Source organism: Podarcis cretensis (genome assembly GCF_951804945.1).
Source record: "Podarcis cretensis genome assembly, chromosome: 1".
Taxonomy (NCBI): Eukaryota; Metazoa; Chordata; class Lepidosauria; order Squamata; family Lacertidae; genus Podarcis; species Podarcis cretensis.
The window spans coordinates 42,487,426-42,502,042 of NC_137170.1; the positions used below are offsets into that span (position 1 = coordinate 42,487,426).

The following is a 14,617-nucleotide window of genomic DNA, read 5'->3' on the forward strand; positions in this document are numbered from 1 at the left end:
AATGCTTCCATATTGTCTTCCCCACTCAAGCACCTCCTTATTAGATCTTGATCATGTACTATTTCTAAACCCTCCCTTGTTTCTCACAGCCTGCTGCTTCTGATGCCCCTTGCCTGTTGCTTTTCTGGTCCTTACAGATCTTCTCTTAAGCCTTGCCTCCTCTGCCTCTACGCATAACCAATGGCAGTTAAAAGACTGTTAGGGTCAGAGCAGCTTAGTGTTCTGAGGGGTCGGGCTTGATCAGATATGCGCATAGAACCTCCTACTCCACATAATAGGCCTGGGATCTGCTACGACTTATAGGGATCACCTCTGGATAAGAAAAAATAATGCCCCAAGTATTAGTCGTGAAACATATTATTTATTCTTATTAGAATATTTAGTGCTTCTTTGGGCTTCTTTGAAAGACAACTCTGTGTGGAAAGGTTCCGTGGCAGTTTGAAATCCACTGCCTTCTCACATTTCACTGCAGCCTGGAACTAATGCACAGAACAGCAAGAAATATCTACTACTCTTAGGGTGCCAGTAATCCTGACATGGATGCATCACTGCCCAGCATTTTATTAGGATCAGGATGTCAAGTACCAAAACAAAAATAAGAGACTTGAAAAAGGAATTAAGAAAACTAGAGTTGGAGACTCCACAATATCTACAAAGATGTTGCTGCTTTAAAACTGTGTCTCCAGTTCCAATCAGTATTTTGTGGTATTGTGAACTGAGCTAATTATTATTCTGCACTGAAAGACCACAGCATTCAGATGTAACAGCATCTTCTACCACAATCTCATATTTGAGTCATGATGCATACAAAACACTGAAAGAAAATGTGATTATGCAAGTAATTAAATTTCAGAGGATGGTAAATTTCATGTTCCCCATAAATAAAGGATTTAATACACCGAAATGGAACCTCGCTGAATTTCAATAGCACAAATATTAGATAAGTGATTATCAGGGGTATTAGTAGTAATAAAACAACAACAATCATCAATAAATTAGAAAGGAATCTATTATAAAATACACAATGTCCTAAATCAGGCAAATACATGGAAAACTAAAAAACAATCCTTAACATAGGACCTAGCTGAAATGACAAGTCATGATTAACTGCAATGCTGAAAACCAGATCTGCACAACCTGTGACCACACACAGTTTGTTATCTCTGCATAATGGCCTGCTTGGCAACACCCTCATTTTTATAGTGCGAGCAGGTGGAAGAAGCAGGTTTATTAACTAACCCCTGGTGAGCTGCCATACTTGGCTTGTTGTTGTTTAGTCGTTTAGTTGTGTCCGACTCTTCGTGACCCCATGGACCAGAGCACACCAGGCACTCTTGTCTTCCACTGCTTCCCGCAGTTTGGTCAAACTCATGCTGGTAGCTTCAAGAACACTGTCCCACCATCTCGTCCTCTGCCGTTCCCTTCTCCTTGTGCCCTCCATCTTTCCCAACATCAGGGTCTTTTCCAGGGAGTCTTCTCTTCTCATGAGGTGGCCAAAATATTGGAGCCTCAGCTTCACGATCTGTCCTTCCAGTGAGCACTCAGGGCTGATTTCCTTAAGAATGGATACGTTTGATCTTCTTGCAGTGCATGGAACTCTCAAGAGCCTCCTCCAGCACCATAATTCAAAAGCATCAATTCTTCGGCGATCAGCCTTCTTTATGGTCCAGCTCTCACTTCCATACATCACTACTGGGAAAACCATAGCTTTAACTATACGGACCTTTGTTGGCAAGGTGATGTCTCTACTTCTCAAGATGCTGTCTAGGCCTGTCATTGCCCTTCTCCCAAGAAGCAGGCGTCTTTTAATTTCGTGGCTGCTGTCACCTTCTGCAGTGATCATGGAGCCCAAGAAAGTAAAATCTCTCACTGCCTCCATTTCTTCCTCTTCTATTTGCCAGGAGGTGATGGGCCCAGTGGCCATGATCTTTGTTTTTTTGATGTTGAACTACAGACCGTATTTTGCGCTCTCCTCTTTCACCCTCATTAAAAGGTTTTTTAATTCCTCCTCACTTTCTGCCATCAAGGTTGTGTCATCTGCATATCTGAGGTTGTTGATATTTCTTTTTTTAAAAAAATAATATTTATTCCAGTTTTAAAGGTTACAAAAAGAAAACACTAAATTAGGCATAAAAAAACAAAGCAATACATGACAATAAATACAAGCAGACAAAAAATAGAGGGGGGGGGAGAAAAAAGGGAAAAAAACACAGAAAAATGCAAACAAAAAACAAACCGAACCTTCCCATAACTTATTTTTCATCAGCTTATTTCCTTGACCTCCTCACACCTCCCTTTTTTGTATTCTAGTTCAATTAGATGTTTCAGCAAATCCTTTCCAACTTTGTTTTTATCCTAATAATTTATCTTGATATACTGTTATTCACGTCTTTCACAGATTAAGAAGTCAATTTTAACCTAATCCTTATATCATTTCTGCTAAAACCACATTACTTCATTCCAACAACCTTCTAACATTCCTTAATTTTACAATATTTCTGTAGATAAACTTTAAATTTTTTCCAATCTTCTTCCACCGACTCTTCACCTTGGTCTCGGATTCTGCCAGTCATTTCCGCCAATTCCATATAGTCCATCACTTTCATCTGCCATTCTTCCCGGGTGGGTAAATCTTGTGTCTTCCAATAGGTTGTTGATATTTCTTGGCTAGTGGCCTGTATTTGACTTATTTGGTCACAGGTCATGTAAAAGGTAAAGGTACCCCTGCCCGTACGGGCCAGTCTTGACAGACTCTGGGGTTGTGCGCCCATCCCACTTAAGAGGCCAGGGGCCAGCGCTGTCCGGAGACACTTCCGGGTCACGTGGCCAGCGTGACATCGCTGCTCTGGCCAGAGCCAGAGCCAGAGCCAGAGCCGCACACGGAAACGCCGTTTACCTACCCGCTGGTAAGCGGTCCCTATTTATCTACTTGCACCCGGAGGTGCTTTCGAACTGCTAGGTTGGCAGGCGCTGGGACCGAGCAGCGGGAGCGCACCCCGCCGCAGGGATTCGAACCGCCGACCTTTCGATCGGCAAGCCCTAGGCGCTGAGGCTTTAACCCACAGCGCCACCTGCGTCCCTCACAGGTCATGTAGGCCTACTCAAATGATTCTACCCCCCCCCTTCTTTTACAAATGAATAAGCCAGTGGTAGAAGTAATTCTAAGGCAGACCCCTAGGGCTGCCCCTGGCTATAAGCAGCTCCAAGCATACACACACATGTATCAGAGAATGAATGGACATATAAATAGATAGATAGTACTATATATAGGTGGAAATTATTGCAGAAGCAGGTATTGACTGCTGCATGGGCAATGCTTCCTAAGCCACACATAATTCCCATTTCCGCTGAGACTCACGAGGAGCAGCAGTTGTGGCCCCAGCACAGCCACGGTGGAGTTGGCCTCCCTTCCTCACCTTTGGCATGTGGGAGAGGGCACTTCTGGTTCCTCTCGCTGAGCCAGCAGCCAGGGACTTGCTTGCATGGCTCACCAGCCAATCACAGATGAGCTGGGGGGCATGGCTGGGGAGCAGACCTGAGTGAGAACTTCTTCCCTGCACCCTGAGTATAAAAGCCAGTCACACCCAATGCCTACACCAAACCATCTGACACCTGGAATCAGTAAAGTTGTGGCCCTTTTATTCCCAACACCGTTGTCCAGTATCCTTTGTTGATATTATTATTGCACTCCCACCACCGGGTCCACTTTGCCCTGGCCCACAGCAACTCTTACCCCTTTAGAAAATATATGAGGTATTTTTCCTTAAGTGATATGTTTCAATTGTAGAAAGACAGAAGCACCTCACTTGAAATGTAAAGTTCACCATCTTAAAATCATTACTCACAAGTAATGATTATCAGTGGCTACTAGCTATGATGGCTTGCTCTGCTTTCACAGTTGGAGGCAGCAATACTTCTGAATACCAGTTGTTAGAAACCACAGGATGGAAGAGTGCTCTTGTGCTTTGATCCTGCTTGTGAGTTTACCACAGGCAGCTGGTTGGCCACTGTGAGAACAGGGTGCTGGACTAGATGGGCTGTTTACCTAGCTTAGCAGACTCTTCTTATGTTCTTAAGTACAGTGGTACCTCGGGTTAAGAACTTAATTCGTTCCAGAGGTCCGTTCTTAACCTGAAACGGTTCTTAACCTGAGGCGCGCTTTCGCTAATGGGGTCTCCTGCTGACGCTGCACCGCTGGTGCACAATTTCCGTTCTTATCCTGGGGCAAAGTTCTTAACCTGGAGCAACCACTTCCTGGTTAGCAGAGTTTGTAACCCAAAGCACCTGTAACCCAAAGCACCTGTAACCCGAGGTACCACTGTAATCAAAATGAAGTCATGGGAATTAGTCAAAGTAAGTGCTTTAGGAGAACACATGGCCTTATGCACATGATTGAAAAGAGATTGATGATACTAAGCAAGAAACGACACACTATAAAACATTAAATCATGTCTGCTAAACAATCAAAAACACGACACACTTCTGCTTCAATTTCCTGAATGAAAATGCTACATGTCCTGAAAAAAATCACTTAAGTACCAATTTGTAATAAACATTAACACTTCTTTAAATCTAGAGGGATTTTTAATATCAGATCCTCATTTAATTAAGCACTAAATGTTGACCTTTCAAATTTTCATTAAGTTAAATTACGTCTACAAGGCTAGGACAATCCAGGTTTATATTCTGACATCATTCAAATGTTTTATAGCAGCTGAAAAACACACAGATGAAATACATTTATTAGGCTTTATTTACTTTAAAAAGAAAATAATAGTAAAGTTATTTCAACTGTAGACATATATCTCTAATAGCCTGTTCAATTATAAGATATATTTGTAGCAAGTTATAAATAAAAATATCCTCGTGACTTTATTTTTGGTTGCACAGATGCTAAAATGTAAGAATTCTCCCTCACAGAGAAAAAAATTATTGGGGGTGGGCACAGAGATTTTTTTTAGGATTTGTGTGTTTCCCAAAGACAGCACCAGCCAACCAGGAGAGTGTAGGGCAGCCTGCTGGCAAAATGGGATTTGTCTCCTCCAAGGTGTAGAAAAATCATCCCCATATTTATTTCAAGCAAATTGGCTTACAATATTAAGACTGCCCTGGTTCAATTTTAAACATTATCCTTAATATTACATGTGTTTTTTAAAAACCTACTATGCTGCTAACTTCTTTACAATCCTTTTGTAAATATGCAATAAACATTTTCCATTCTTTTTTATATTTGCCCATGAGAGGAGGAGGAAGTGTTCAGTTGCGTGACTTATTTCTAGGTCAGGGATAGCTAACTTACGGTCTACCAGATGCTACTGAACAAAATTTCCATCAGTCCCAGCCAGTATGACCAATCACAGGAAGGGAGCACAGGTTAGCCCCCCCCCTCCCGTTCTATACCAATAAAACAGTTCATCTGAACTAGGCTACCATCAACCATAAGGAAAAAGAGGAGTACCAATGGAAGGTGGTTTTTCTGTATTCTTGTTAGTGTCCTGACCAACAACTTTTAATCATGCACAACACGTTGAATTGAACACACTGAAGGGCTAGCAATACTGGCTCCATTCACAGACTAATTTCTACACCAGACAAGACACAGACAGTTAAAGTTCTCTCCTTGTGCCTGTCGGCTGTTCACTTTCCTACATAAGCCAAGGCACAGACCTACAGGGGAAACAAGACAGAAGTGCATAAGGAAAGAAGGTAGAAGTGGTGGTAATGCCTTTGCTTGCTGCATCTTGACTTGTAAGGGAGAAAATAGGTGAATGGTAGGGCCAGCCAGAAAGTCTCTGGAAACTGAACTGAGCTGTCAGTTACTACTCCCTAACTAGGATGACCAAGTCTAAAAGGACAGTAGGATTCTCTACCTTTAAGCATTGCTACAATAGAGGCCTCTGTTTCTCATGCATGCAAGAGAGCTACACCTGCCTATATTCTGTTTGACAACTTGTCACCTTCAAAAATACCTAAGGAGCTTCACCTGGAATCACTGATATGGAGCCCTTCGCTGCTTGTTACATCCGAAACAGTTTAACATCAACTGCATGTGCACTATTTATTTGTAAGGGCTTTTGGATTGCAACCATGGGCATCCATCCACCTCTTCTTCCAAAATATATATTTTTTTAAAATTATACTGCCTTTGCAAATAAGAAAGTGCTAAAAATGGCTTACAATGGAATACAGCCTAAAAATCATTCAGAAAAGCAAAACACCAATCGGATATACCACACCCCTTACTGGTATCTCATCAGCCTCCTACTAAGCGCCCTGCTTTCCACTACAAGTCAAGGTTCCAAAAAAATTGCAAGATGAAACCTAATATAATACATAATTCAAAAATAAAATGATGGCACTCACTTGTCATCAGCCTGCAGTTGCTAGATGAAAGGGAAAGAAGGAAAGTATGTGACCTTGATCAACATAGCATTTATTTTAGGTCCCTAGCAAGAAGACCCATAGAAGCAAAAAAAAGAAGAATGAAGTTGTCATGGACACTTGGTGTGCAAAGCACAGTTCAATATGGCATACAATACCCTGTACTGGGCTGACAGGGTAGAGTAGGGATACATTGTTTCATGTGGGGAGGAGCTCATCTCTCATCTCCATGCCTCATTAAGGACACCTGCCTCAAACAGAAATTCAGTAATCCATTTTGAAAAATGCTTATTAGCACTATACCTCTAGTTATGTATTTCCTAAATCACAATGAATAACAAAGAACTAACAATGCCCAAGACTCTATATATTTTATTTTTGCAGAGAAAATTATACTGTAATAAAATTCAAACAAATTGTTCTAGCTAAGTATAAATGTAACTTTTTTTTTTATTGTCACATATAGTGTGCATCAATTCCACCCACCCATCAATACTATTTATTACTTTTCTCCTCTGCATTCTCAGCACAACAGGACTCTCAAAACAGCAAATATTCAATACCTGAATGATTCACCTCTAATATCTTTAAGTGTTTCAGAGAAATCTAGATACAAATTTGAAAGCCATCTTCACAAGATTTCACATTTTGTAGTAGATTCATTTTTTAAAAAAAAAGATAAAAGCGAAATGTACTAAAATAAATTATGTTTCAAGTTTTGCAATATGCACACATTAACAATCTACTTCTTTTCAAGGTATGACCTGAATATGACCTGAATATAATGATGCTAACCAAAACTGATTAGACTTTCAGATGCAAGATCACACATGGAGTTCATGCAAACAAAATTGTTTAGAAACTGTCACATACCAAAGTCACTAGCCTTTTTGTTACCCATTAATGCTCTAGTTCTCCTTCTAAATGTTCCTAAAGAACTTGGAAAAGTATGAATACTTCAAACTGACAAAAAAATGCTATTTTCATCTTCACGTACACGCACTCTCAGTTAAATACACTGACGCTGTTAAATACACTGAAGCTGATTACAGTCGTGGGGAGAAAAGAAGTTTACCCTCTTTGAATTTTGTGGTTTTACATATTGGGACATAATAACAATCATCTGTTCCTTAGCATGTCCTAAAATTAGGTAAATACAACCTCAGATGAACAACAGCACATGATTTATTACACCATGCCATGATTTATTTACCAGAAATAAAGCCCAAATGAAAGAAAAGGTTGTCTCAGATGATAGACCAAGAATTAGGCGTAACATTCAAACATACACATGCAAAGCTGTAATACGGAACTGTCAGTGGGTACAGTCCAAGACACTGTCAGAGCTAGGGTAAGCCTGCCTTTAAACTACTTGAAAGGCTTTGTTGTTTAGTCGTTTAGTCGTGTCCGACTCTTCGTGACCCCATGGACCAGAGCACGCCAGGCACTCCTGTCTTCCACTGCTTCCCGCAGTTTGGTCAGACCCATGTTTGTAGCTTCAAGAACACCGTCCCAACCATCTCATCCTCTGTCGTCCCCTTCTCCTTGTGCCCTCCATCTTTCCTAACATCAGGGTCTTTTCCAGGGAGTCTTCTCTTCTCATGAGGTGGCCAAAGTATTGGAGCCTCAGCTTCACGATCTGTCCTTCCAGTGAGCACTCAGGGCTGATTTCCTTCAGAATGGATAGGTTTGATCTTCTTGCAGTCCATAGGACTCTCAAGAGTCTCCTCCAGCACCATAATTCAAAAGCATCAATTCTTTGGCGATCAGCTTTCTTTATTGTCCAGCTCTCACTTCCATACATCACTACTGGGAAAACCATGGCTTTAACTATATCGACCTTTGTTGGCAAGGTGATGTCTCTGCTTTTTAAGATACTGTCTACGTTTGCCATCACCTTTCTGCCAAGGAGCAGGCGTCTTTTAATTTCGTGACTGCTGTCACTATCTGCAGTGATCATGGAGCCCAAGAAAGTAAAATCTCTCAGTACCTCCATTTCTTCCCCTTCTATTTGCCAGGAGGTGATGGGCCCAGTGGCCATGATCTTTGTTTTTTTGATGTTGAGCTTCAGACCATATTTTGCGCTCTCCTCTTTCACCCTCATTAAAAGGTTCTTTAATTCCTCCTCACTTTCTGCCATCAAGGTTGAAAGACTTGAAAGACTTACTGCAACTATACAAGCCTAAAGGTAAAGGTAAAGGTACCCCTGCCCATACGGGCCAGTCTTGACAGACTCTAGAGTTGGGCGCTCATCTCACTCTAGAGACCGGGAGCCAGCGCTGTCCGCAGACACTTCCAGGTCATGTGGCCAGCGTGACGAAGCTGCTCTGGCGAACCGGCACCAGAGCAGCACACGGAACGCCGTTTACCTTCCCGCTATAAAGCAGTACCTATTTATCTACTTGCACTTAAGGGTGCTTTCGAACTGCTAGGTGGGCAGGAGCCGGGACCGAACGACGGGAGCTCACCCCGCCGCGGTGATTCGAACCGCCGACCATGCGATGGGCAAGTCCTAGGCGCTGAGGTTTTACCCACAGCGCCACCTGCGTCCCCATATACAAGCCTACACAGACATAATAGGACTGCAGCTCGCAACAGCCCATAGCAGAATGAATTTGCCCACACCCAGAGAGTGCTTTTTTGGTTTTTGGTTTTTTAAAAAAGGGTGCTAGTACTCATATATTGATAAAGATGTCAAGGATGCTAATACTCTGTACCACTGAGTACTGTCACAAAAAAGTCTATGTATGTGTATATACACACACATCAATGACTAACAAAAAATAAATTTCCAATTCTTATAGCAAAACGTGTTGGCAGCCATTTTCATTAGTTATAGAGCTTTGAGGATGGAATGCTCAGACAGCTTTCATTTTGCTGAAACTAAGCAATGCTGTACTGCCCTATAAGTTGAGCCTGTGTGGTATTAATGCGTCCAAAGTGCACATCCAGGTTCTCCCTTTTTGCTAAAATTGTTGGATATGTTGGCATCTGTATAGCAAGTATTGGTAAGTCTGATAGACTGTGGTTCTCAGACTTAAAGCGTTTAGCAAAAAAACAGAGTTGCAGTTTGCAAAAAAAGTAGAATACAGAAACCATAGTCCAGCGCAAAGTTTTATGGAGGCTCTGATCCAACTTGGGTCACTTTGTTGACATCATGGTGTGACTGAGAGGAGTAAAATCACTCCAAATCACCTGACTCACCTAGTTATTCAGCCCCAGCACAAAGCTGCTACACATCCCTATCTTGATATAGGATCTTATCTAAATGGAATAAATAAATAAAATCATTAGGGGACGGTAGCTCAGTGGTGGAGCACTGGAAACAACTTGTCAGAAACCCTGAACAACCATTGCCAGTCAGTGTAGATCAGGTATCTTCCATCTTTTTCAGATTCAGAGTCCACTTTTAACTCAAATATGCATTGGAGGATTTACTTCTTAATCTTTTACCATAGACTTGTATGATGGTAGTGCTCCTGTTGTGACCCATCTTGCATCTGGCCGCAATGCACTCATTAGTTGAAGACCAGTGGTGCAGATGATGCTAAGATAAATGGACCAATGGCCTAGCTTGCTATAAAGCAGCTTCCTATGCTCTCCCCCTTATTGTTATAACACTGCCCATAGGCTTTTAACTAGTGAATTATAAAATCAGTCTTCTTGTCGAGAATTCCATTACCAGCAGCAAAAATGAGGCTTTCCAAATGCCTTTATGAGGCGACAAATATGTAACATATAAAATTAAACGCTGTTTGTGATTTCTCTTGCTTACCTGCTGAGCTAAGCAAAACACTGAAGTCTGTCCCACGCTGTGATTCACCATTGTCCTTTTGTGTTTCTTTCTCAGTATCTTCATAACGGTGCCAGTTGGAAACTACTTTTCTTCTTGAATAACTTCCTTGTTCTTCTTTTTCCTCTTCTTGTGACTCAAGATCAGCCGAGGCCTATGACATGTAGCAGCAAGAAGATTGAAGAAGAGCTTTAATTAGCCTTTTCTTTTAATCTGTGTTTTGTTTTCTGAAAAATTAAGACAGCTACCTTAAATCAATGTCCCAATTTAACATTTCATTTAGTAGACATGTCCAGATTACCTGCCTTGGCGTGTCAGTACTTAGAACCTGCATTACTATATCTGTCTGAGACACCAAACTTCATAGCAACACTGTCCTAGTGTCATAGTAAACAGCTGATCTAGGGGATTTACATTTATTCTCTCTTCAATTTTAAGACTGTGATGGATACCAAAAAATCTGGTAGCCCATTTATTATACCACCTTACATTCAGTTGTGTGCCACCAGGCTTCATGCTCTTTCACAGTTAAAGTTTAAAGCAAGGTTTAACCCTGGGCCAAGGTTTATTCCATGGTACTGACATTTAGAAGACATCTGAAGGGAAGTTTTTAATGTGTGACATTTTAATGTATTTTTAATCTTTGTTGGAAGCCGCCCAGAGTGGCTGGGGAAAAACAGCCAGATGGGTGAGGTACAAATAATAATAAAATCATCATCATCATCATCATCATCATCATCAACACCCCACTTTCTCAAACTATTCTTAAGCCATTTACTGTTCCTTTTTAATGTCCAGATTGTATTACAAATTATCTACAGGAATTAAACATACAACAAGAATATGATGCCAACTAAAATCTGTTAGCAGCTGCTAATCTCTTGCTTTAAATGGAAAACCATTTCTTGACCTATGCAGAAGAAATGTGGGAGAACATGCTCATAACAAGCACTTGGCAACTAGCTGAGGATAGGAAGTCAGTGAGTCAGATTATTCTGCTCTGTGCCTCTTTATACCCCATAGTCTAAACATCTTTATCTTCATTAATCTGGAAATTAATTTCTTTCTCCTTTTCCTCACCAGAAAGATAGCAAGCTATCAACTTAAGCTACACTCTAGATAGCCTGGATAGCCTAAGTTCACTTAGATCTTTTCCCTCAAATTCTTGGCTCCTGTTACAGATTTGCTTACGGTGGGTTCTTAGAGAAAGCAGTGAAACAGTACTTTTACCCACGGAGCTCTCTTCCTGAGGACATATTGCCCCAGGGTCGTCCAAAATTTGGAGCAAACAGTGAAAATAGCTCACAACTATTTCTCTTCTCCTAGGCTGTGATACAGCTTGCTCCTCCCTCTGTGGCATGAGGGGCAGAGCAATGGGGGGTGAAACCGCCACTGCTCCAAAGTCCCTCTGCTACCAGCAACCCAATGTTGCAAGTGGCACTGGTAGAAGAAGGACTCAGGAGCAGCATCCGTTTCACCTGCAATATAGCAATGAGTAAAGCCACCATCGCGGTCTGGCCCTCATACTGGTCCTGGATGATGTATCAATACATTGCCCGGGCCTAATCATTACCATTTTACACCATAACCACTAATACTATCCTCACATTTTTGACGGAGATAAAGGCTGGAGATAAGAGGTGACAGCGGGCTTGACTAAGCCCTGAAATGAGTTTATGGCTCACAGTTCACATTCTTCACCACTAAATAAGATTGATGGGCTATAACATTTACTCCAACTGACCAAAAAGCAAATTATTCAGTGAAGGAAATCAATACTTTCCCCACCAAAATTAAAACCCCAGGGAATCATTCACTGTGATAGAAGGGAACAGATCTTATGTCTGAAGACTTTTTTTGTTAAGCACACTTCTAGATCTGTTGAAAGCTAGTGGAAGTTGCTGTATGCGAGCAAACAGCAGTCATCTACCCTATCAGTAAAGTGTTTTCATATCATCAACTTAAGGGCTTGTGATGAGTAAGCCAAATTAGCAATGTTGACAGGTGTGGCACCTGAATGCTGAAGTCAGCTACTGCTGTCTTAGTATAGATACAAACACACCAATAGAAATATACTCAAGTTGATTCATATTAAGTTTTGCGAAAGTTCAGAGGTAAGGGAACAAGGGCTTTTGGCTTTCAATTCAACCTTCATCACAATAGTATTGGTGTCTACCATGGTTAGCAGTAATTTAGTCATCAATTAATGATGATCCCCAGATGTTCCATATTCAGCAACATTACCACCTTCCATCCTCCTATTTGCATATTTTAGCCAATGGTCACTCTTTTTAGGTACAACAATAAATTAAAAATTCAACTGTTGTAACTGGGTTACATTAAAAGTCCCTTAATAAAAATTCATTTTATTATCATTTTATTACTACTATACCTAGTAGTAAGCCCACTTGAAAAAAAAGGCATTTACTTCTGAGTAGACATGCAGACATGTCTAAGACTGCTGTTAGGTTTTTCAGACCTGGTTGCTAAGTATTAATTTGAATTCTTGTAAACTTCATCTTAAGTCACGGTTTAAACTACCTATTCGTCAGAAACTAAAAATCCACAGCAATCAAACCATTTACCATTTTAATGGTAACCTATCCTTAAAAATCACATCTGAATAGACCTCCAGCACCAATATCCTTGCATTCTGTCTCCAACAAGCCAATTGTAACTGACAAGTTCTACTGGTTTTCCACCCACTCCAAGCTGCTAGCTTTTGAATGAACATTCCAGGGTTGTCCTAGCAACCAGATGGTTCTACCCACAACCCCATACTTACAGTAAGATTAAATCAAAACACAATTTTCTGCATATGGAAATAACAGTGGAAAAATATCTATGACCGCATAGTGGTCCATTTTTCTCTATTTCAGCATGAAATAGAGTTCTCATAGCAATGTAAAACGGAATTCTCATAGCAATGTAAAATAGTGCAGGCCAATTCCACAAATTCACTGATTTCTACATTTGAGTGGATATACCTAAATTGCAAGTGCTTGCAATTTGTAATTTCATTACATACTTCAAGGACAGACCTGAAAATACTGTATTCACATTCAAAGTCTGCTCCAAATAGTTTCATAAATGCAGAGTTCACATTTATTTTAAATATACTCATGCCTTAGAATATAATTTGCCTTTATTAGTGCAGTAGTTATGAAAGATAGAAGAGTAAAATAACCTTTTCCCCAGCTGTTCTTATTTGCCTCCTATTGTCAGTGTTGCCACTGCTTTCCACTTTTAAAAATATATATACTTTTAAAAACACAGCTGGGTTTTATGAGCTTAGATGACAACAATTCAAAGAACCTAACAGGGATTAGTAATTTTCCCATTTTCACAAAATATGTATAAAAGGTCAACTATAAATATTTAACAAAATACATTTTACTACAGGAGCTAAATAAAAACGGAGAATGAAATGCATAAACTGGAAATTTTACTGCACCAATGTGGGAGAAAGGAACATAGGTATAATACAACAGAGTGCAGTATCAAAAAGGCATCTTGTTGTACCTATCAGATACACCACTGAAGACTGGGGTGTACGAATGTACCCACAGCAGACCACTACAATCATATATGCAGGAATGGTGTAGTGGATAAGCTGAACCAATGTTCAAATTCACTTCAACGAACAAATATGGCTTGGTGACTTTGGACTACTTTCTATTTCTCAATCTAACCTTCTCCACATGTTATAGGAATTAAATAGGCAAGTCTTGGCTATGTTGCCTTAAGTTCCTTGGAAGAGTACATAATTTTTATCAACTCCCCAACCACTGAGATGTTACAGAGACAGTGCTACTCAGTTTACATATATATTCAATTTTTTTGTTTGTTTTATTAGTCACTATAATCAATATATATTTACACACACACTTGTCCCCATCACAACTCTTGGCTGAAAGGCTAACCTCAAGCCACAGTAGGACTAAAACATAGGTAGGCAAACTATAGCCCGGGGGCCAGATCCATCCCAGTCGCCTTCTAAACCCAGCCTGCGGACGGTCCGGCAATCAGCGTGTTTTTACATGAGTAGAATGTGTCCTTTTATTTAAAATGCATCTCTGGCTTATTTGTGGGGCATAGGAATTCGTTCATTTCCCCCCAAAAAATATAGTCCGGCCCCCCACAAGGTCTGAGGGACAGTGGACTGTCCCCCTGCTAAAAAAGCTTGCTGACCCCTGGACTAAAACCATTCCTAACACAATTCTTCAAAAATGCTGCAGGTGTGGCAGCTAAAAGACACTGAATGGGAAGGCACTGATCCAACCCAACAGGACTTAGTGAGCTTCCCGGTCTATTTTGTCTTTATAATTCACAGGTTTTTTGTCTACTACCTCTGTGGAGCTTCATTCCACTTATTAATGCTTTCATGCACTACATGGGGAATTACAAAGTCGATAGGAGTGTTTCCTCACCATACCTGTGTAG

At 40.7% G+C, this 14,617-nt stretch overlaps 2 protein-coding genes across 4 annotated transcripts in view; one reads left to right on the forward strand and one right to left on the reverse strand.

Annotated features, from left to right (window-relative positions):
- The window catches only part of AVEN (apoptosis and caspase activation inhibitor), a 113,338-nt gene that overhangs the window by 80,145 nt on the left and 18,576 nt on the right, over positions 1 to 14,617 (reverse strand). For both annotated transcript variants that reach the window (XM_079955376.1, XM_079955375.1), the window contains exon 2: positions 10,157 to 10,328. In XM_079955376.1, the coding sequence (XP_079811502.1) occupies positions 10,157 to 10,328 (172 nt within the window). The remainder of the gene's footprint in view (positions 1 to 10,156; positions 10,329 to 14,617) is intronic.
- The window catches only part of CHRM5 (cholinergic receptor muscarinic 5), a 61,255-nt gene that overhangs the window by 20,826 nt on the left and 25,812 nt on the right, over positions 1 to 14,617 (forward strand). The gene's annotated exons all lie outside the window — the stretch shown is intronic.